We start from the raw sequence: 25762 nt of genomic DNA on the forward strand, positions 1-25762 counted from the left end.
ATTCGATATTTAATAAGAATTTCCAAAAGAATATCAGTAGAAATACAGATTATACTTAGGACTGTCGCTAGTATTATCGTCTATAAATCAAACAACCTCCGAAACAGAACTTGGACCCGGTGAATTTATTATTAAGCTGTAATTCTAGTGTCTGGTGAACACAATACATAATTTATAACTGTATGTAAATCTATCCAGTGCATTTTGTATACAGAAGACAGTCAAATACCCCTTAAACTCTTATAAAACTAATGCATTATCTTCAGCACGGCAAAACTTTTATGGACCTAGAAATAACAAAAACGTTTGTGTTTAAATGTTTCGTAGTGTGAAGGTGCTTTATACTGTGTTAACAGTTACGGTATATTCTGTTAACCAATATCAGTAACAAAACAGGACTTCTTATTTGCAAGATCAAATAGCAATTCTTAACCCATGATAGTTTCATAAAATCGATGTCAAGTCCTAAAAATTATTTGATTCAATATTCTTTCTAACAGATTTATGGTTCCCGTAGTTATCGGTAACAGATTGATGTTACCTGCGAAAGGAGGATAATTTATTTGAAGGTATAGTTCTAAATGTTGCTGTTACCATCTAACAAATTATAGTAATGCCCGACTTTCAAAAATCAAAAATTCTTAAGGGAAAAGTAAGATATTCGAATGTATCCACATGTTGTTTTCTTAAATTTCATAATTAACATTAGCTTGAAAAGAAGTGAACTATTGGAAATTATTTATAAGCAGTTTATCATGATGACCTTCTCTGTGATTGGGGGATACAGTTAGCTGAGTTACTATTTGTATGGATTGTATTTTACTCAGTCTAACTGTTGTCATCTTTTTGGTCCACTGGTAGTGCATCAGATCCAGGGTAGTGCTGATGTCAATGACTGATTCATCTATATCAATTTTCTAGACTTTATCTGAGATCCTTTGTTTTATGTGTTAAATGTCAATAGTTCCTAGTTATAACAATGCCAATGATTGTCAGCTTGCCGTAATTTAAGCGGAGTAACAGTAATTCATCAGTCTAATTTAGAAGTCTACGAAACATGAATGTATCTTACCTTTTATTTTCATGAGTTCGCATCTAACAATGTTAGGTTTTAGATTCCTCTCAAATCTTACTTTTTCATTTTCATTCTAATTAACTTAAAGTACCGTACCGTGCAAAGCAAGTAAGAGTTTATTATCTAGAAGATATTTTAGAATGGACTAATTATTCAACGTCACGAATGAATGAAGCATCAGTGTGTATGAGCCAAGGTAATTCTGCAAATAACGCATTGTTTCAAATGAGTGTAACTTTTATGTTTTTGTTAATAGTTTGGTAGAGATGCTCTAGGGTGCACTTTTTAATATAATCTACTACACCTCATGTCTTAATATGTCACAGTAAGTAGTATTAAATGGCCATTAGTTTTTTACAACCATTTCCAACTCATAATTTATCATTAGTTATCTGATTGGTCATATGGTATTGGTTGAATATTTTGTGCGTAAAAGAATACCTAAATTGTTTAGCACATGTAGTTAGTTGATAGATGATTCGGTCTTTTAAGGTCTGTTTGGATGGAATTTGAAGATTGATTTCGTTAGGGAGTTATAAATCATTTGTTCCCTTACCAAACAATCAGGCTATAACAGTAAGTAAAATAGATTCATTCAGATCTATTGACAACGCCAAATCACAGTGTAATGCAACATGACCAAGACTTGTGAATTTTAGTAAACAAAATTATCAAGGATTAGTGCTCAGGTTGCCTGTATAAAAGATTATAAGATGAATATAAAATTTGAGGTGCGAGGTATTCGTGGTCTAAGACTTTGTTTAAATATTCATTATAAAATAATTAAATTATCTACACGAACTCGGAAAAATAGATGGACAGAATTTCCCAATTGATCGTAAGTTGTTCAGTTTACATGTCTTCGAGTAAGATAGATACATTCGCATCAAAAACGTTCTAAAGTTCAACAGGGTAAGAGTTAAGGTGCAACTAGTTGTGTAATAAGATTTCAAACAGATCTTATCTCACCACAATTGATAATCAATGTGATAAATATTCAACTGTAGTTGCCATAAAATAAACTGACTTAACTTCAACCAAAGATTTATTTCTAAAAATTATCATACTGATGAAACGAATTAAGATGCTTTATTTTATTGGTATCATCTACTTAGTAATGGTGAATATTCCATTTGTAATCAACCGGATCTAGAAATATCTATTACCTGATTAATAATTAATTTTAAAAAATTCAGATGAAATCTATGTGGTATACGTCAGTGATGGTTCAAGAATGAAATGATATTTGTATATGTACAGCTTTTTTCTAGGATTCTGTAATTCGGATTCTTATTTCTAATGCTTTTTTTGGAAAATAGTGTATACTACATTTATGTTGGTTATTTCAGTTTAGGTTAGAATTAATAAATGAAATGTGACAAGATATGATATTTAGAATTAATATTTCCTACTGTTTAAAAGTATTGTAAATATAGTGGAGTGAGTTATCTAGGAATGTTTTGTGATTATAATTCCGAAATAGATGTTTCATTCGAAACATAATACACTGATGTCATAATATGCACTGGTTTGACTCTCATACAGTTTATTGTTTAGAGAAATCTTCAACTCATCTGTTTCCTATTTGCGTAATATTTTATGGAAAAGGTGTAATTATAATTTAAGTAGTCTGCTCCCATAAATTATTAAAATACCAATGTTTAACAGTGGTTTAACCTAATTATGGTAAATCAGATTATATTGTTGGCAAAAGTGATTTATTAGAAACAGGAAATTAGCTAAAGATATATAAAATAGTCAGATAACTTTTAACTTCCATTGTTTGTACTGTGATGTATAAAATAAGCTTTTCCGTGACATTTATTGCACTGTTTATTTATTTTTCGAAAAAATAAAATTTCCATTTAGATGATGTACGATGTCGTAATATGTACTTTTGGCTTACAACTAAAGAATCTGATAAATATATTTCATGTGAGTATCACATTTATACAACTGACAGCGGAAACAAAGTCAATATGGTTAAAGATAAAACATTCAACACATCCGTATCTAATGCCGTACCAAAGGTATCATGCTTATCACAAATTTATTGGGGTTTTATAATAAGAATGACCACTTAGAGTCAAGCGTAATCTTCTTTTGTCTCTACATCCTCTAGACTAAAAGGTCAAATCACTAATATCACTTAATATTCACTTATATTACGTAGATTTTGACTTGGTTACTAGATAAATAAGAAGTAGTTACTACTACCGTTTTTCTAACTCAAATCTACTTTCATCCACAATTAGTTACTAAAAAAATTGGTAGTATTCCATTGGTTTCGGTTCATAGAAGCCAACCACAGACCAATGAGTGTTCAGCTAACTATAAGTTGGTTGTATTACACTGAATATAGCAGTCCTTGCTGTGTTCGTAAAATCTCAAACCAAAGTTATTATTTAATGTTTACTAGTCAAAATAAGAACCAATTGTTGTATGCACCATAAAATTTAATAATAAACGTTCAATGGATTGTAATTGGCCTCATTTTTTGAAATATGGTAAATTATGAAAGAACAATAAAAAAATAATAGAAAAGTTTGAGATATTTGTCAGCTCTCTTATAGACAAAAATCAAAAAGTTTTGAGTTTTGAGTTAAATAGCGTGGTATTAATAGTTTTAGAATTGTATATGTTGGTTTCATCCCACGATTTAAAAAGTAATATATTTATGGTTTTTAGAGGTTAGGATAAATGCATTTATTGAGAAAATGTAAGATTTGATGGAAGTAACGGAATATAATGCCGAACTTATTGCAAGTAAATTTATTCACTCTAGTTTTTTCATAGCTTCTTGGAACTTTAATGTGACTCAAGACTTTAATTACTGAAAAAATGTCGTCCTGACATTGCTCTAATGCCTTAAATATATGGTACTGAATAAAGATATTATTAATAGTAGAAAAGGAAAATCAAAGACTGATAGGTTATCATACTGTATCATTAAAGTCACGCATAATACAAACGTAAGTCATGCAACATATTAATTTATCTCAAGACAAAACTAAGATGATGATAATGATGATGTGTAGTACGTATTGTGGACTCAAGTAATAATAAATTGATTGTAATTATGGATAGCGTTGAGTTTCGTCAAATGCATTTTTGTACATATATATATATATATATATATATATATATATATATATATATATATTACAGAAACTTCCAGTGTTTCCTGAAGGTCAAGCTGTACCACATTTGAAATCTGATCAAATATTAAATCAAACAGACGACTGTTCAGAGGTTTGTTCAACAGTTTTTGCAAAGAAACACGCAAATAACTTACTATGGAGTATTTGGCTTCGTACAGTTCTTGATCCCAATAGAAACAAATTAAATAAACATCATATGAAGGTTAGAGGAGTTACTTGTTTCGAGTTAATTTCCTAAAAACTGAATAATTTTCAATTTTTTGACTTACTATTTCGTAAATTTCTGTCAAAATGACAGAATAATTATAAGATTCATTCATCCTTTCTTACTAAATATTATTTGTATTAAGATAATAATTAAAGAAATTCAGAAAATAGGCTTTAATCATTGGAATACTTAGTCACGAGCAGTTATTCAGTCAGAAAATATTCATTATTCCTGATCCTCTAAAAGTTCAACAGAAACGTCTCAAAAACAATATAGTCCCCTCTTCTCTGCATTTTTGAAGCCTTTGCTATACAAATAAAGAAATTCAATATATGCGTACAAAAGAAATTTGTTGAACCTCTTACATTACAGTGTTACACAACTTAATTTCACAAATGATGTTCTAAATTTAGTTCCTATAAAATTATAAATTATTTTTTGATTAAACCTCTGATGACAAATTGTAGTCCTTCAAAGTTTATTAGTGGATTTCGATGCTTAGTTTGGTTAGTAACAGCTATCTTATGCGATCACTTATTTATTTAAACACATAAACATTGGTACAAGGAGGGACTAAATATATATACACCATACATATTATTTGATTTGTGTGAGGGCCGGAGTACTGCACGGGCGCCCAAACCGGGGAAGGTGGTTTGCTTGGGGAGCCAAACCTGAAGCTTTTCACCTAGAAGTAAAATGCACAAGGTAGTGGGGCAACGTTGGAAGATGCAGTCCGATGGTAGCCAGTGACCAACAATAAGTTCTTACGCCGTTTGTTCTCTTAGGATGTTGGAGCCCATATGTACTATCGGTTTGAAATAAGGGCTTTTCAACTCCCTAGGTGGACCTTCCGTTTCTACCAACCCAGTTGTAGCTCCGGACATTCGCTTTTCGTCCTCTAAATTTTGTAAAATCACACTTGACGTGAGATGGCAGTGGCTATATACGCGTGGTCATGTGAGAGCATTTTGAGAGGGAGAACCGACTCTCCACACCTTCGAATGTATCAGAGTATTTGGAGGTGATTACTGCACCTCGGAAAAAATAAAACAATCGGGAACTAAACTCTTGTTTTCACGTTTTAGCGAATGGATTTTGTTTACTTAAAATTGCAGGGAACGTTTTTAGACTGGCTGGAAGTAGGGTACAAAGTGAACAATCGGAAATCAGAAGCACTATTGTAACTGGTGATAAAATAGTCTATCGTCATTTTTATCTATGAGTGATTTAAACGAAATCTAACGCTGATGATAAATGTTTCAAATCAACAAATATTATTAGATATGAGGTATCTTAATGCTTTATCCAAGATTTATTCATGGAGTTACAGAGTTCTCAACCTCTAACTGTCCTTTTACTAGAACGTATTAGTTTGATAAAATATATATTTCTTCTATGAGATAGCGTTAGGTGATAAAGACTGTGGAAGATATAGAATCATAAAAGTCTATTGTCATTTGAGAATTAATGTTTCCAATGTAAACTAACCTCTGCGCGCCTAATCAAAACTACATCATACGTTTAACATAACTGTTTACTTTGCACTTTGTAAACCTTAGTTTTATTGCCTTTTTCATGAATACTTGAATTTGTAGGAAACTGATGAAATGGAAGTCACTGAAGGGAAAAATTCATGTCTGACAAATTTACTTCAGTGTATTTTAAGTGGCTTGATTTCTGTTGATTATGAACACTCGGATTCTGGTATGCATTTATCCATTCTGTATTTACATGAAAAGCTTATTTATATTTCTAATTTTCTATTGCTTTTCATACTTCATAGTCTGTATAAACATTTAATCATTTGGGAAAGAATGATTTGTGTAGCCCGTTGATTTAATCGAGCTTACTTAAAATAATTTTTTATATTTTAAGAAGAATCACATTAGCGAGTAACTTCAAAGTAGCTATTCCACATTCTGTTATTAGTTAACAGTCATTTGTACTCAACAGATCATTCTTCAGACAGTTCAATTTGAGTGCAGTACAGTCATGTATTGATTTAAACAAAAATTTTAAAACATTTCTTTAATGAATAATTCCAACTGGCTTTGTTCAAAACTGAGATTAGAAAAGTCTTAAAATCTTATGAGGTTTTCAGCACAGGGTTGTGAAGATTGTTGAGTTTAGATTGATATCATGAATGAATCAATGTTAGACCACCATTGGAAACTTGGAAGCACTGAATGGCCCTTTCGTTCCAGTATGTGACTCCTCAGCAGCGCACATCCACTACCCCGCACGTAGGACTCAAACCCAGGACCCTCGGTCTCGCGTGCAAACGCCTAAACTCTAGACCACTGAGCCTGCATCTACCGGTGTTAATGTCTCACTCCAACCAATCCACGATATTGTGCAACCTTTCACCATTGTTTTCAGTGAGTAACTGCCTCACAACAGACACAGTTGAACTCCACTGGTCATCGCTCCTCAGTAGAACTCCAGGAAATCCATCTTGAATCCAGCCACATATTTTCCTAGCTCTATTTGCAAGGCATTTAACTAGGTTTCTCTTATAATGAATGAGCATAAAGCTCAAGAAATGTGTATACTTGCTTGCTAAAGAACTTTTCCTATACGCACTTCTACTTATAAAACCATTTTGTTTTCTTCTTAAAAAAACATCAAGGAAATGTAGTTCATTATCAAGGTTCTCTTCACACGTAACCTTAATTACTGAAAGTTTATTGTTAGATAGTTTCATGGGTTCTTCTTTTCCAATGTTCTGATTGGTGATAATGAAAGCATCATCAGTGTAACGACAGTAGAAGTCGAGCTTATCGATAACTTCTCTGATAACTATCATGTGCTAACTAGTGACCGAGGGTCCTGGGTTTGAGTCCTACTTACGGTGCAGTGGATGTGCGCTGCTGAGGAGTCACATACTGGAACGAAAGGGCCATTCAGTGCTTCCAAGTTTCCAATGGTCTAACACTGATTCATTCATGACGTCAATGTTATAAGATTGAATCATCAAGATGTAAAGATGCCGTTTTAATTTCTCTTGAATATTAATATTTCTACTATGATAACTGAAGTCAAATGAATTATAATCATGACAATAAATTTATTTTCAGCAAGTGAATGGATCAACACACTTTCTTTTCTTATTTTTCAAAAGGACTGACTTCAATTATGGTGTGTTCTGCTGGTGGTCTCCTAGAAGCTGTCAAATGTTTATTGCGTCATGGAGCTGATCCATTTATGCGTGTAGCTATTCCGTACGAACCTTTAATTGGACTAGCTCGCAAACAATGTAAAGATTTTAAACTTTTTGGTCCAAAGGATCGAAAAATGTCGACCACAGATGAAAACTACACCATCGTAGGCGTTACAGCTTATGATTTAGCCTGTATATTCGATAACAACGAAATTGCAAACTTACTGAAAACATATATGTAAGATTTATAATTGTTTTCTAAATGAGTCGTGACTATTTTTCAGTGTATCACTAGTTTTATGTTAAAATAATGATTTCTGAATACTCATAGTGTATGTGGAATGACTTTATACCAATATTCGTTTCTATTATTCTTGGGGGTTTATAAACTATAAATTATTACAGAATGCTAATATTCGGGACTACATCTATTATGAAACCTAATAAAATCTAAGCCATTATCTACTCACATTCCATACTTTTTTAGGATTAATTCAAGTCTTCGACACGAGCCTGAAAACTGGGAGGCTATACTTCTAAGATTTGGATCTTGGTTCCAAAGTCCGATAGGCAGATCACAATTTGATAATTGTACTTTCAAAGGTTATCAACCATTTACAACTGATTTAGGTAGTTTGGAAGAAACAAAAGTATTGATGAATTCCCTGAATTTCCGTTACAAATTACTTTCATCCTATCAACTAGCTAGAAATAATATGGAGCCGGAAACGATAGTGGATCATGATCTTCTAACGGCATTAATTGTGAAAATCGACAGTTCGTTACCAAGAGGTAAGAAGTACTATTTTTACATCAGTTAGGTGAAATATCTCTAAATTTAAAACTTGTTCTAACAGTTTTATTTTAATAATCGCTCTAACTATTTGATCATCCACAGTCCGATTTAGTACTATAAAATGAACACATTATTATTCTTTAAACGCATATGAACATTAGTTAAATCTCATTTAATTGTCCTTAGAATTTTTCGATCCTTGAATGATTCATATTTGTGCAAGATTAACGCTTTCTTTTATTCATCAGTTTATGAGGATGCTTCAAACCTTGAAATAACGTTGTACTACTGTCAATCAAGAAATGCTCAAAGAAACTTAGTCTCTTATTGCATATATGTTTGTTAATAATGGTAATAAAAAACATCTATTTTCAAGATTTTTATAATAGCCTCAACAGCGTTATCCTGCGGAACTCGATAATTTTTCCACCGTTATTCTCAGTACTACTTACGATACTGTTTTTCTTCATTGTCATTATGAAATAACGGAAATCACTTGTAGCTGAAGTACGTCCTTTTTATGGTGTTGCGTTTACTGATTTATTTTCACACTTCTCAATGTTGTTTCAAACAATTATTACTGAAATCTGTCTTTTTTTTTAAAGTTTCCTTTCCTGTCACAATGAAAATTATTGTTAAAGATGATATTTACTCCGCCATAGCATTTAAAGACTAAAATTAATTAAAATATAGTGTTCATAGGAGTTTTATTTTGTACTATGAAGATTTTCTTACTCACCTGATACTATTTAGTAGAAAAGCATTCTATATACAGTGACCAACAAAATATATTACAGAACAAATACATTTTAAAAACTAGAGAATAGTAATCTTTCGCATATTATTCGTCTAAATAAACCTGTAATTTTCATTTTTAGGTGTTATATTAATATTCCTGCCATCATATGAAGAGATTATGACACTACGAGGACGATTAATAGATCCTGACAATTCTCCATGGAAATCACCAGAGTACGTGAATAATGCACCTTTTTGTTTTTACGTAAACCCTATCCTATGTCATATAGACTGTGTTATAAATAGTGGTTGATTTTTGAAGATCATAATATGTACGATATCAAAAGTTAGTCAATGCATGGTTTGATTTCGCTTGTTTTGAACAAAGCTTACATCCAGGCATATTTACGAGGGCTTAAGTAGTCAACTTTGGATAGTTTGTTTAAGTATTCAGTATCTCTCAATAAATGTTTGTTTTTTAAAAATTCTTTTAATGAAGATAATTTTTTTTGAATATGAGAACTTTCTACCCTTAAATATTGTTTTGTTTGTTATTTCTTTAATTAATATGTTTACTGAATTTTATTTTCACTTGGTATGTAATATCAAGCAGTCATTTTTTGTTTTTTGAACATTGAATTTATTCTGCAAGTAATTCACTGTTTGCTACCTATTTGATTGAATATGATGGTAAATGAATAAAATGCCCAAACCTATAGCATCTGGTGAAGTTTACTCAGGTTTTATTAAGGCTCATAACTATGAAAAACTCAACCATTTGTTGTTATATTGTGGTATGTGCTACTGATGTCGACAAATATAAGTAGTATGTGTCATCAATCGAAAGTGAAATGCCTAGTGGCAGAGGGTTACGAAGTTCGAAGAAAAGAGGACGAGAACAGAGAATTATTGCTGTGGAAACAAAAGAACAATGAAGTCTGAGACGATTGATTGACAGTTTGCAAATGAAGTGTTTACTGTATGGTTCTCAGATTTTACTAAGAGATCCTGTATTTCTGTGTTCAAATACATTCGACTTTCCCCACTAGTATTCTCGTTCACTACAACTTTTGCTATTCACATATTACAGTCCCTATCACAGGGCTGGATATGTTAATTACATCAGAATCACAACTTAAAAATTATAGTATTCTTCACCTTAATAACATGTGAATAATAATCTGAATCACATATACAACTAATTTAAAAGTCGATATATGTGTTTATATTTTCGGGAATATGTTCTTTTTTACATTGTTTCTAATGCACCCATCCTTTAGTAATTATATTCATTTGCCACCTTTTCAGAAAGCCTTTAATATTTATTCTTCACCCTCGAATGCTTGTTGCTGATTTGAAAACTATATATGCTCAGTCTTCACGTTCACACCGTAAATTAGTAAGTGAATTGAATTAAAGTGAAATACATGTAACAATATTGACCGTTATGTTCTTACGATTACTCTATTAGGACAAAAGATTAAATTATCCAGTAATTGTTGTACTCAAATTTCAAGTAACAGAGTTTTACTTTTCTCCATATGTCTTTTACTCTACTTAATTTGTTGTCTAAAAACTACTATCATACTGAAGCACAGCTATTTAAATGAAGAATATTCTTTCAATGAATTCTTAAAAGTTTCGACTGTTATACATTTGAATTAATGATTATTCTATGAATGTAAGATTATAGAACCTAGTAACAGTTAATTGGACAGAAAATTCTTGGTGCATGCATCCCCGTTTCAATATATTGTCGCTATGACTGTCAAATATTTTGATTTACCAGTGTAAAATCAATAGGTCCTTTTTTACATGAGTATGTTACCATGGTGCTGATGATGAATCTGATGTTTTGAAAATAGTCTGTAAACAGATAAACATTGTTCGGCAGTAGGTTGACATTACTGTAACTGAAGATTTGATGGATTGAAGTTAAATGTTTACATTATTTGATTCTCTAATCCTCTTTAGCACTGTTTTTATTAGTATATTATCTTACAATCGATACACCCTAAAGATCAAAGGCTCGCTATGCAACATGAAATTCCTAAGTTCGATACTTAATGATGTCGTGGATTCACACTATTGAGTGGAGCTATACTATCCTAATCCATCTGTAAAATGTTATGTAGTTTTGAGTAATTGTCTAGTTGAAGTCAATTCACAAGGTAAACTACAAAATAATCAGTCTCGGCAAACCCCTATACTATCAGGGAAATTTGATTCCTAATAAAACATTAACTTAATTCAGGAAGTAAATTTAAGAAATACAATTTGATAAGTAGATATTTTAAAGGAATAATATGTTGCAAACAACTTCTCTATCTCATTTATAGATACTTTCGTCAAGTATCGCAGAGTCATCCATGACGTTTGATGATGTCGTTTATATTATTGACTGTGGATTGAACTATGGGGTATGTTATATGATAAACAATATATTAAAATGAAGTTATTTTGGCTTTATTATGTTATCATAAAGAACAATGACACATGATTCTTCTAGCAAATAATTTCTGTCAGAGAAAAAAAAAGGAAAAACGAGTTTAAGTACCATAAAGTGATGTTTTGATATATTTCTTAAGCTTCGTAAAACACTATTTTCTAAGATATCTACTATAAAAAGTAAATTGCTATGCATTGTTACTCTCTAGTTTTATTTATGTGACCATTTTTACAAGAAATTAAGTTTAATATTGATTTAAATTGTTTGTTCGTTTTTTCGTAGATAACATTAAACGCTAGATTTGATAAATCTCTACAGGCCCATGTGTACCCTGAGTAGATGCCTGCATATGGACTTTAGTTACAAATCCTATTACGTTTTGGATCTTGATTAGCAGTGGAATTCATGATACATATTTTGTTCTATTCTGGGCTCTTTAGCTGGGTATGCCCACATCCCAGTGTTGATGTTTTAATCTAGACTCAGTATCTATCGCCTCAAATAGTGACGCGTTATCTACTAAGCTATCAAGTTAAAACAGTCACTAATTTATTCATTGGGTATGATATTTATTATTCGTAGGACTTCCATCTTCGATATGACTTAATTGTCACTAAGGGTTTTTTGAGTTTCATGATTAGATTTCTGGCCACTATAGCAATGATTGAGTTAAAAGCAATTATTCCCTGTTATAAATTTTGATAAGACAAGGAGAAGACAGAGTTGATCTGAAAAATGTGATTTTCACACAAAATGGCTTGAGAAATGTGTTTATGACCAGATTGTTTGAAATGTATGGCGCAAATACACCACATTTTTCAGACCAACTTCTCACTGTTATATCAGAAAGTATAATTATTTCCTTTCATCTAACATATGTATTCCCTGACTGGTAGATTTTCATTTTAAAAATAATCTAGGATTTATCACCGATTTTCATCTCTTTTACCCTTAGTTGATGTCATTTTATCCTAAATTTTTAGCGGCAATATGCTTATTTATATATAAGTGGGAGTTGTTGTCCATGTAGCATTTTTTTAAATTTCAGATAAAACTGAAAAATGTACTATTTTCCTTCTTTATGTAACTACATTTTTTAAGTAAGAGTAATCTATACAAAATTCAATCCCTCTTATTTAGTATTTACAAATAAATGCATTTTGATGTTAATTTTTGAAAAGATAATATCTTACTGCTATGATGTTCACATTGCGTTTTCCACAAATCAAAACCACTGACCTTTGACGTATTGTTTCCTTTAATTAGTTTGATGAACTTGCTAAGTTTGTGACGCAGTTTCTATTTTTCTTAGTAGTCAACGAAAATAAATGAAATTTATGACTACTACTATTATCAGATTGTTATTATTGGAAACTAAGCATACTCTGATAAAACATTTTGATATTTACGTTTCAGTTAACAATTGACAATATTCTACGTATACGTTAAACCCTTTTATCTAAAATATGTTTTAAGATATTAACTGTATTTTTGTTTTTATTCAAAAGGAGGAGTTCCTTGATTGGACTCAGACCACATCGTTAAGAAACCAATGGATTTCAAAGTCAAACGCAATTCAAAGAAAGTCCAGGTACTTGCAACATAAACCTATACGCTTTATACAAAAGTTAACGTCTGTATTATAATTAAAAATCCCAGTCAAATGTGTTAGGAAATGTTAATACATGCTTGATACAAAGTTTCTGTCACGAATCAAAGAAATACCACACTAAATATATAAACTACCCTTTTCATTCATACCAGAGTTGGTTAGATCTTCATTCATAGTAACGTATATGGGCGATGATGGAGGTAAATTTATTTAAGAGATGTTTCAGATCCAAAACAAAGAATTTCAGTGAGTTTCAAGGAACTTACCACTCAGTTTAGTCAGTAACCAAAGTTTTGGCCTTAAAAATACTTACCGAAGGAAGGAGTTGCTGAATTGGGAGTAGAGCATTTCCCTAAAAACTGTACATCGATTATGTGCTAGGTATATTAAGATGTTAGACGAAATGGTCCAACAACTTATTTATATATTTCATATTTCAAACAACAGTGAAAACCAAAAGTTTTGGTGGGAAACAGCAAAATATGCTCGAATAATCTTTGTCTAATTCATAATATTTATTAAATCGAAACTTGGGAATTTCATCTAACCCGATTTTTATTTATACACCAATCCTAAAATTCAAAACTGATGCCCTTGTTCTGTCCAAATCATAGAATGATTGACTGAGTGTATTTAGGGATAACTATATATCTAAATTAAGTACTATTTTTGAGTTTATATCTAAATGACATTTTCTGGAATATCATGTTGTATGGTTAAACTGACATTTATCTCTATTCCTTAACTTTTATCCTCAGTTACTAGTACTTATACTAGTCTTTTATTGAACTTAAGATATAGTCGATTTGGAGTAGTAGTTATATCATTTTAAAATAACTGGTTAACCATGTATCAGGATGATTAATAAATAATCTTTATAAGCAGATAATAACCTAAGCAAACGTAAACAAATGAAGTACAATGAATTGCCTTTTGGTAATAACTATCGTTAGGTGAGAAATATTTCGTTCTTTAAACAGACTTTATTTTTATGTTGTTTATAGATTGATAGTACTGATCACTGAAACCTTTATGAAATTTTAGAAGCAAATATAAGCCGTTGCACCTATTCCGAATTTTATTAGCACAATAAGCTATGATAAATCAATTTTAATTAAGCTACAATGAATAGGCTGTATCTTAACTCTTTGATAAATACCTTTTACACTACAAACAGAGTTGGAAAAAACATAAACGGAATATGTTTTCGTTTGTACAGTAGCTTACGCTACAGTTTTCTTCCTGAAGAAAGACGTGGAAGTCTAAGTGGACATGTTATTGAAGTAAGTTAAATTCAAAGTTTAGTCCATTTGAATCTCGTAGAATACTCATTGGAAATATTCTTTTTTCTTCCGGTGGTGGTTCACTTCTACGTCTTAGGTAATCTTATGCATCTAATATCTTCAAGTCTATTTTTCGAGGCACAGACAGTTAAACCAGTGTCTAACAGTCGATAAAAAGTTACTGCTAGCAAATGATTCTGTCGATATTTTGTTAAGGCTACTGCGATATTTATATCAACGTGGCAGTGTGCGTTTCGTCATGGTAAATGGATATCAAAATGTAATGATACAATAAAATTCAGCTCTCAGTTACCTCTGATTATCTGAATAATCTTGATAGATATTTTGGTAGCTACTTATCTACGTGATGACAGATAAAATATCATTTAATGTTCATTTTGAATTGTACATCCAGCATCTCTGCAAATGTCATTATTTACAACTAACATTTACCATTGAATTCTAAATAGATTCGGTTTTTTCCAGAAATGAATAAGACTTTGGAAATAGTCAATTTCATTCGATGCTGAAAGTTTTGAGCTCAACTAAATGCATTTACAAATCATGTACTAAATAAACTGAATGATTTAACCATAAAGCTCTCATTATCATTATTCACAATATCAGTGGTTACTTTAAATCTGTGTAAAATTGTTTGTTTTTTCGTTCTCTGTTCCCGTAAAAGAATGCTTCTAGATCTCAGTCAAATTTTTAACTATAGTCTATAAAGGTGCTATTTACAACTCAAAGTTGTAACTGTAATCTTTCATGAGCTATACCGGTTGTCTACTTAGTTAAGGGATTTTAATCACTTTGAATTAGTTGACACTTCATTGTTGACATAATTTATCACTCAACTATGAATCTATAAAAAGCGACATCAAGAGGTTGAAAGGACAGTAAACAGATGTCAGTAGATTATTTATCGTAATTAATTGCAATATTGTTGAATTAATTACATCATTGTGTTGATGTTAAATTGCATACCAAATAATTTTGTTTAGAATTGAGTAAGGCTCTTGTAAAGCAAAGGTTCAACTGACTAACAGTATGTTTTTACAAAAATAGTTGAGTTTCTTTCTTTGTTTCATAAACAAGATGTATGCAAACAATAGAATAATAGTGATTTAACGAAATATTTTAAGGAAATTTACTGAAAATACTTTCTTGGCAACAGTGCTCAGCGTATATGTAAATGACTGCTATTCTAGGAATAAATATTAATGCCCAACTGAAGACAAACATTTAATTTTTCTCTGAAGTTCGGTTATTTTAATGACTGAGTGAAAACCCAAGTGGATAGTTTCAAGCATGAAACAATCAAAAATAAAATAATAAAAAGTAACCACACTTATGGCTTAATTTTATGTATTACAAAACATAGAAAAGGAACTATTGTTATACTGCTTTGTGAAATATTGTCTTTTGTGCTATATCTTTTGAAGTGCTAAAACTCGATAAAAACAAACGTTGTAACAGCGAAACTTCGAACTTAATTAATAAATAATTAAGAGGTGGTTTTTGTTTATTCCCTGAATCAGTTCTGTGTTGAACAAATATGTATATGAAAATGGTTAATTTACCTACTTTAATTTCTAGTTTCCAACAATAAAATAATAAGTGGAGGGACAATGATTTTCACGGGTGAAACATCTAATCACTACAGTTGACCATAGGTTTTGATGGAAATTTCTCTTTTCTTAGTAACAACTTACACTAAAGACTTTAATAATATCATGATTTTTCGTAAACACCAAATTACTACTTTGTAATATCTGTTTGTTTTCATATTTAGGAGATGTGTATTCAAGCCCGACTGCTTGCACCATCAAACATTACCTTACAAACAGTACTGAGTGCATTGCCGAAACCGCCTTCACCAAAATCTTGTGAAAACGCTATTGAAACTCTAAAAGTAACCACGTTTTTTAAGGATCTCTTGATACAGAAAATTTATTTTTTTCCTCACCTGAAAATAATTTTAAAGATTTTGGAAAGTTGATTGTGTATAATGAAGTTTCCTCCTGGGTCTTTGCATGTTCCCACAGAGCTATTTAAATTGGCTTAACATTAAAAACTTTAGAAATCACCCCTCAACATTTATGAAATGGTAAATGAAAAAATTAAGCGATTTTAAGTCAAAAAAGAATCGACAAACATCAGAAATAAGTTACTTGCGTTTGCATTCGATTACTTTTTAAATATTTCAAGAGACTGACTTTTGGTGCTTCAAGTATTTGCGAGTGCAACGTTTAGCTCACACGTTTATACCTTACTTAAATACTACTATATCAGACAGTTTTACTGACTTAATCAAGAGTGCTCTAAAAATATACTTCTGTTTATTCATTATTTTAGGTGCAGTTTTGTTTTTGAATATTTGAAATCTTATTAGATTGTAGTGATTGTTGGTACCCAATAAGGAAAAATGTTTACATTTCAAACGAATTGAATTTTTCGTTATCCGCTGACCAAATCAAAGATGTCTCTTTGAGTTATTCCCGATATTAACGATATATCACGATATCATTTACAACTATGCATATACAAATTTCTGAATTGAAATCTAAATAAAATCACACTCCACTTTTATTATTCCTGGTTATTGTTTTAATATTAGAATCTTAAAATCTTTTAGTAAGTAACATGTAAATCACGTAATTTCGCATTGTCGATTAACATTAGGAAATGGATGTATTGGACACTTTTGAAGAATTAACTGAATTGGGTTATCATATTTGTGACATGCCTATACCACCTCGTTATGCTAAAATGGTTCTATTCAGCGTTGTATTAAAATGTCTTGATCCAATTCTTACAATTGCATGCATACTGACGTACACGGAGCCATGTAAGTTAAAATTTTAGAATTACTGATCATATTATATATATATATATATATATATATATATATATATATATATATATATATATAGTTACTGATTATTGTAAGCAAAGATGGATAGTGGCTAGCATTGGAATCCAGCACGCACGTTTCGTCCTATTTAGAACTCGTCAGCTGGGTGTACCTGCATCTCAGAGTTGATGTTCACTCTGGGACTCGAACCCAGTATCTTTCGCTTCAAACGCCATCGCGTTATCCACTCGGCCACTGAGTCCTGATAGCCACTTGCTTGTGCGATGGGGTAAAGTTGAAATTTACTTAGTATTGTTTGTTTGGATCTTCCCATCGATGTTTAGGACTGATTATTGTTTTTCGTGAACTTAACGGATCTACAATAAATAAATCTGTGAGAAGAACTTATCGTTATTATAAATGTATTCTTCGCAACTTTTGAAGTGATGCATTTATTACACAATAGGGATTGTCAATGAATTAAAAATATTTATTAAAATGAATGCCATAGTTTTATCAAGTCATTGTAACAAAAGAATCACAATATTTATAAATTCATTACTAATTTCGACATTTATTAGGAAGTTTTAATACTATGTGTACACCGAATCGTAGGCAAGCATTTGATTACTTGTAACTTCTAGCATATTCGAATACTCGGCTATACAAATACAAATATCAACTATTGTGCAACCCGTTCATTTAAAACACATTCAATCTAAGCTTTTTGCGTAAGCTTTTTGTATCATTTACATGATGCAGGCGAAGATTTAGAGAAGTCCTTGCCTAAATCTACTTCATATTGGAGATGCTTTAGTCATCTGTAACTTGGAATCTAAGTTATGCATACAAAAACTGTTTGGAAGCTCTACGTTTCATCATGTTTTACCTTCACGCATATACATATATTTCGTTATATTATTATTAGAAAAGGTTATTCTAATTCAAATTATTTGTTACATTCATATTACACCCTCTCATTTCAACAATTACGTTTATCATCTTCACATTAACTGGTAATCATGATGATTAGGTATCTCCTGTATTTCATTTAATCCACCTTCTATAAACTGTTTACTTAAAACTGTGTAGTTGATTTCTGATTACAATTTTCTGACATATTATTTGTTTTTTTATTTCGGTTATAAAGTTGGTACAAATTTTTTCTTCCATTTAAATTATCATGGACAACTAATTTTGTCATATTCTTATTCAACTGGTTTTTGAAGTTATACTACCTAGAAATGCAGCTGAACGAAAAGATTTAATGAATATTCGAAGAAGTTTATCATCAAACAGTTATAGTGACCATATGGTGTTATTAAGAGCTTTCCAGGTATATATATTATTATTATTAAACATAGTATAAAAAACAATTTATCCGTTCAGTTTTGGCAAAAGTCTCGCTCAGAAGGATGGGAGAAGGCGTTTTGTCAAAAACATTTTATATCTTCTGCAACTTTTGAAGTTATTATCGCTATTCGGTAGGTTTACCTCTTATATTTTAGTATAAATGAATTTACTCAACTGAATGTCGCACATAATTTACTGACTAAAAATTGAGACGATCATAGTGCTTTTTTATTCTGATTACGAATAGTAATGATAATGAAATAGGAACCTCAATCAGTCAAGTGTTATAAATATTAATATGCCTTGTTGTTTGGTTTCATAATAGACATAGAAAAAATACTCAAATATCATAATTCACTATAAGTCTGAGTCGAATTCGAAATATCAAACTGCTGAATAGAACTATCTCTCAAAACTTACAAACAAGTTAAATTATATTCTCAATCATCAGCTCAATTCAAATGTCTTTTTTCCAGTTGAATATCATAAATTAACAATAACTTTTCATCACAGTAAATTGTGAGAATGAAAAACAACAATCATTATAAACTGTACGAGATGTTTAAAAGACAGAAATTGGTATGGTCAAATAAAATCCACCATAAAATAACACCTAGGATTGCATTCATGAATATTTCTCTTTAAAACTAGCAGATTTTGTGTTTACGTTCTTTTTAATTTCGTCAACATATTCAAATACTTTTGTAAACTCATTGAAATCATGACCCAAGTTAGACCAGCCATGCAAACCTAGAAACACTGGACGGCCGTTCCGACCTAGTATGGGACACCTAAGAAGTACGCATCCACAACCTGCACGTAAAAATCAAACTCAGAACCTCTGGTCTCGTGCGCGAACTCTTAATTCCTAAAACAGTAGTTCTGGTTCTAACGAAGTTAATGTCTAGCCTCAAACAATCCACGACATTGCGCGATCATCTTCATTCGTTTCTGGTGGGCAGCTTCCTCACAACCTTTACGGATTAGCTCCACTGATGAAGGCTTCTCATTAGAACTCCAGAAATTTAATCTCAAAGTTAGTCACTGGTGAGCATATGATAACTGTCAGTAAGGGGTTGTAGAGACTGTCGAATTTTAATGGTAATTTAACTTAGAAAGACTAATGGTTTCCATGAAATTCAACAGTCTCCACAACTCCTTATTGGCTTCTATAATCACAGTCAATTTCATAATCTGTTTAATAAACGGAAATTTTAGTAATGATTTCATCAGTATATTTTTACGTCTTAAGCTTGAAACACCCTTATGAAATCTTTAGTAGGATTTTGAATCAGTAACTGAAAGGTTTTACCTCATTAACATGATTTTTACAAACCGTCTGTTTAGAACTCAACTACTTGGGCAACTTAGAGCTTCTGGCTTCGTAAAAACGAAAGGAAGTGGAGATATTCGAGACCTTAACAGCAATTCGGATAACTGGGCTGTTGTCAAAGCTGCAATTGTAGCTGGTATGTATGGAAATTTAGCTCAAGTAGATAGGAATAATTCGTGTTTGAGAATAGTAAATGGAAATTCAATGCCAGTAAGTTTTACGACTAATTTTTTGTATGAGACGTCAACAAAATGTAAGTGCAGTCCTTATATAATCAGTAATGCATCATAAAAATGGTTGTATGTTTCACAGTGAATGAATCACTTTGTTCTATTGGGTCTTTATAATTCGAGCTCCATCCTACATGTTAGATTGTTTCACAAAGTAGTCCAAGATCAAACTTCTCACCTTAGTGTTCTATTACTTACTTACTTACTTACTTACGCCAGTCCTATGCTGCAACAAAAACAAAATCAAATGTTATTACAAACACATACCAAAATTACCGTTGCATCAGAATGTTAATAGACATATGTCCCACAAAATGATGAGGGATAATGTTTCCAATAAATCACTAAACAGGACAACCGAAGCCAACGAAAACACTAACCCAGTCAACATTGCGTAATTTTCTTTGCTTAAATAATAAAGCAAGCACTTATATGTGCAAATTATAACTAGAGCATACCAGAAGTTTGTCAGCTAATTAGTGTCCAAACTTCTGATTGTCTTGAAAGACTGATAGGTTGATAAAAAAAAAATTAGTTTGTCTGAACTAGTTTAACTTGCTTACTATAATACATGTGTTTTATAAAAAAGAAGGCAGATCTAGAAAGATTTTAAAACGGTAAGTTCTAAGCAAGGATAATAACAAATCAAGCTTCGTATGTTACATTTTTTAAACTTTTGCTATGACAAGAGTGATTGTTGTTATCTACTCGACTGTTACACTTTTAAACTTATTTTAGGTCGTGCTTGATCCCCAATCTGTAATCGCTACAAATGCTAATGGGGCAGAAATGAACGTAAACGATTTACCTTGTGACTGGCTTGTTTTTAATGAAGTGCTTACTTTAACTGATCCAAAGTTACACACCTCTCCGGAATCTAACAATACAGATCATTTGGCATTAAAGAAACTAAAGATCATAAGATGTGTAAGTATCGTTTCACCAATTACTGTAGCGCTAATGGGCGGATCGATTAGAGTATGTCCACAGATAGAAAAAGAAACCCATTCAATTGCAAATGGTAAGCAAGTTTAATAAATAGGCAAAATGCATTATTTTCTACGCAATAGTAACAACGTGGCACAGAACAAATATCAATTAATGTTTTAGTGATATAGACAAATGTTTCTAAGACGGACAGGAGTTTAGTGTCTATGGGTACGAATTTACACTAGTCATTCATCTTACACCTCTACAAAAGTGATTCGAAACTCAGTCATTTAAACACTTTTAGCTGGGTTGAATACAAATTAATTAGCCGAATTTATCTAATATTATGGTGAAGGACATCTCACTTTGATATGAAATGACATACCTATTGGCTATTAACTTTACTTCCTTACCTAATAGCTGTATTAGAATTCATAAATCTTAATATTTAGCGCATTTATTCATAAAAATGAGATCCTTTACTAGCAGGACGGTCTAAGTTATGGTAACATTTACTTTGAGTACAACGAAGGGTCTTTCTTGTGGATGATTCTCGTTATCTAGTTCCAACTTTGCCAATAATGCAGCGTTGAAGATAACTAATTGAGCAACCAATGTTTAGGTAGTCAATCTGTTCTATAAAAATATTTTAGATTCTTTATAAGACGCAATACTTCCCTCTAGGTATGTTGAAAAGATTAAGTTTTAAAAACATCTTGAAAAAATCTGAGAATCTCCAGAATATATCCTTGAAACTCATTGGGATGTTCGGGGACTGATCTACATTTACAGTGTTGAACAAGGTGAATCTATATTACGTAGCTATATTCTATTACAGGAAAGAGTTATGTCATCAGTACTAGTTTTTTAGTCTTTAGATTATAACTATCAACCTTAATGGCTCGATCTTGAGTTAAAACTCTTAAACAGCTTCCTTATTAGGGAAAAGTAATCTTTTTTCCAAACACGTACCTCATCATAAAGACTGTATTTATTACATAAAAATTCGTTTTATTTATTCGTTTTCTAAAAATAAATAAAGTCAGATGCAAATTGAAAGATGATTTAAACGAAACAAGTTCTTTGACAAATTTTCAATGAGTACTACTTTTATTGAACAACATTATTCCTTCTTATATAAGAACTGTCGTCTAAATTAGAGCGAATAGTTTCACAGTATTTGAGCGCCGAGTTGATGTAAGACATTAAATAGGAATAATATATATTTGTAAAATCTCAGCGAATGAATTTGTAGTAAATCCAACGTTTCGCCTGGCAATCTGGTCCAAGCTTTTTCAAGGAATTATAATCGAACATCAAAATTATCGAATATAAATAGGTACATGGTTCTTCGTTTCATTGTACACTGAATAGGTCATCCAATCAACGTTAAAAAAGTCTAAACTAGGTATGTGTATTAGTGTGTAAGAGATGTGTAATGTGAAATGATAAGCGTTAATATAACATATTGTATAGAAAACGTAATTGGTGAGATGAGAAATTACATTCACACTATATATTGTCTCTTATCGGTGAATTTATAAGAAAAACATACAATTTGTAATATATGATATGAATCATATCTGTCACAGCATGTATAAAATGAAGATAATTAAACAAAAATAAAAATAAAAGAGTGAAATTTGAAGAGTGTAATTTTTAAAAACTGTATGTATGTGTCATTTTTAATGTTCCAGTGAATTGTTTAACAAATTCCGATAAGACAACTGATTAGAATCATTGAAAGCAATTGTTGTCATTTAGATAATACGAAATAGATAAAAAAAAACGTTAAAGAGTTCAGGTTTTTACTTATTAATGATTAGCTGCCATGGCACTGCTAATTGTATTCCATCCCTCCTATTAATATTGTTTGGATTAGCCCAAATGTATAGGGCTTCAGCTGTTTGCCTTTCCTTGTAAGAATTGAAATCTTTTTGAAGGATTTTTGTGTGAACGAAATCAATTGTATGACCCGATTCTATCGAGTGTAATGCTATCGCTGATTTGTTCTCTAGTTTCCTTACATCATCTGAGGATTTAGGAATGTGTTTCAAACATTGTTTGTGTTCCTTCACCCTCACATTCAGTTGTCTTGATGTTTCACCTACATATGTTGCATTACAGTCACTACATTTGATTTCATAGACACAATTTTGTTGTTCTTCTTTGTGAATTGGATCTTTAATTCTTACTAATTTTGATCTTAGGGTATTGTTTGTTCGAAAAAATACTCTTATATTTTGATTATTTAAGATTCTTCTAATATCTTCTGAAACACCTTTCCGATATGGGATCACCACTGTGCTAACCCATTCCTTTTTCTGTAATCTTTTTGTATTATCCATACCATCTTTTCTTTCATTCTTAATTATTCTTTTAATAAAATCTTTCGGATAATTGTTCATCATTAGGGTAGATGTAATTAAATTTATTTCCTTCTTCATATCGTTTGGTTCAGTGACAAGTTTTTGAGCTCTTGTAATCTTATTTTTGACCACTGTCACTTTGGTCGAGTGTGGATGTGCCGATTTAAAATCTAGATATTTTCCTGAATTTGTCGGCTTTCGGAATATACTAATTTTTAAGCTATCATTATCTTTCCTTTCAACTAATCAGTCTAGGAAAGGTAATTTGTGTTCAGAAGATTCCAACTCTTTGGTGAATTTGATTTTTCCATCAAATTTGTTGACAAGTTTAAACAGTTCGTTCAAATGGTCTCGTTTTATAATGACAAAAGTGTCATCTACATATCTTAACCATACTTTTGGTGCCTGAGAACACATTGAGATGGCACTAGTTTCCAATGAATGCATAAAGAGGTTAGCAACAATTGGGGAAACCGGTGATCCCATAGCTACACCTTCTGTCTGTCTGTATAAATCCCCTCGAAAACTGAATATAGTTGAGCGTAAACATAGATCTAACGCTTTAATAATATCCGAGGTAACCAGAGGACAGCGCTGTTTAAGATCAATGTCAGGATCTAAAAGATTATATATGATATCTAATGTTTTCTTAATCGGAACATTAGTGAATAATGAGCAAACATCAAAACTTGCTATTATTTCATCTTCTTCTATGTGAATCTTAGAGATGACATCTTTAAAATCATTAGAATTTTTTATTCCGTGTTTGAGCTTTCATATAGTTTAAGAATCCTAGCTAGGTATCTAGAAAGATTGTAGGTTGGTGAATTGGTATGATCAACAACAGGTCTTATTGAGACATCTGTTTTATGTATTTTTGGTAGTCCATAAAATCTGCATGGTTTGTTGCTTTTCGGATATAGAGAAAACCGTAGAGATGGTCCTAGTTTCGGTTTTAAAGCCTGTAGCATTTTGGCTGTTTCGGCTTTCAACTTATTCAAAGTTGCTCTACATTTGTTAATCTTGATTTTTTCATAAGGTCCAGTGTGGAGATGTTCATTGACTTTTTTCTCATAATCAGAATTATTCATAACAACAGTGGTGTTTCCCTTGTCAGCTCTCATTATAACAATTTTTCTGTCTTTACGTAAATGTTTTAGAGCATGCATTTCTTCTTTACATAGATTAGGTGTATTCGGTTTTTGTTTCAATAACGCATTTGAGATTTTAAACCTCACTGAATTCGCTTGATCAGTCGGAACATTGTTTAAGGCAGGTTCAATAATCGGAATAATTTCAGAGGCCATAAGTTGTGTTATGCTCAAATTGTAATTGAGACCTTTTTAAGCAATGATAGTTCGTGTTGATTTAAATGTTTGTCAGATAGATTCACAACAACTTTGTTTATATCTAGTTCTTTGGAATTGTTTCTAATCGTGTCATTATTGGAATTTGATTGATGTTTAAACATTTGTTCGAATTTCCTTATTTGACGTTTTTTTGTAATTTGATCATAAAAGTTTTCTTTATGTTTAGAAATTCAACAACATTTGTTTTTATTTCTGGTTGTATAATTAATGATAAAACACTATCAATGTTTGCCATACGTGAACGTAGAGATTCCAAGTTTTTAGTGGATTTATGAATACGTTCTCTAAGAAAAACTCTAATAGCTGTAATAGCTGCTTTTTGAGATCGTGATGAATCGTCTGGAGTCTTGACTCGTAACGTTCTTGGATAAACATGATGGTTTAAACAGCGTAGATTGAAAATTCGGTGGTTATACCAATTGTACATTTTCTTCGATAATTTGATGCGATTGCAGAATAATATATAAGAACTGTCGTCTAAATTAGAGCGAATAGTTTCACAGTATTTGAGCGCCGAGTTGATGTAAGACATTAAATAGGAATAATATATATTTGTAAAATCTCAGCGAATGAATTTGTAGTAAATCCAACGTTTCGCCTGGCAATCTGGTCCAAGCTTTCAATGATTCTAATCAGTTGTCTTATCGGAATTTGTTAAGCAATTCACTGGAACGCAGAGATGGATATATTGAGGCAATACGCACAGTATGCACATATGCCAATTAGAGACTGACCAGTTGCAGTCCTAACAAATCGATGGGAAGATTCAAACAAACAATACTGAATGAATTCACTGGAACATTAAAAATAACACATACATACAGTTTTAAAAAGG

General features: G+C 31.4%; 1 protein-coding gene and 1 non-coding gene across 2 annotated transcripts in view; one reads left to right on the forward strand and one right to left on the reverse strand.

Annotated features, from left to right (window-relative positions):
• Smp_172150 (putative atp-dependent RNA helicase) overlaps positions 1–25762 on the forward strand; it is a gene marked incomplete at its 5' end in the record, with an annotated part of 38608 nt that overhangs the window by 8006 nt on the left and 4840 nt on the right. The window contains 17 exons of the mRNA XM_018794807.1: positions 1164–1271; positions 2945–3105; positions 4244–4438; positions 6043–6151; positions 7569–7845; positions 8095–8399; positions 9282–9375; positions 10450–10540; positions 11481–11561; positions 13123–13181; positions 14380–14485; positions 16281–16400; positions 17171–17336; positions 18572–18678; positions 18732–18826; positions 20043–20238; positions 20997–21279. Of these exons, the coding sequence (XP_018649183.1) occupies positions 1164–1271; positions 2945–3105; positions 4244–4438; positions 6043–6151; positions 7569–7845; positions 8095–8399; positions 9282–9375; positions 10450–10540; positions 11481–11561; positions 13123–13181; positions 14380–14485; positions 16281–16400; positions 17171–17336; positions 18572–18678; positions 18732–18826; positions 20043–20238; positions 20997–21279 (2553 nt within the window). The remainder of the gene's footprint in view (positions 1–1163; positions 1272–2944; positions 3106–4243; positions 4439–6042; positions 6152–7568; positions 7846–8094; positions 8400–9281; positions 9376–10449; positions 10541–11480; positions 11562–13122; positions 13182–14379; positions 14486–16280; positions 16401–17170; positions 17337–18571; positions 18679–18731; positions 18827–20042; positions 20239–20996; positions 21280–25762) is intronic.
• Smp_tRNA_01148_Gln_TTG.1.1 lies at positions 17535–17601 on the reverse strand. The gene has a single exon. It is a non-coding gene (tRNA).

The sequence above is a fragment of the Schistosoma mansoni genome, chromosome 1 (genome assembly GCF_000237925.1).
Source record: "Schistosoma mansoni strain Puerto Rico chromosome 1, complete genome".
Lineage (NCBI taxonomy): Eukaryota > Metazoa > Platyhelminthes > Trematoda > Strigeidida > Schistosomatidae > Schistosoma > Schistosoma mansoni.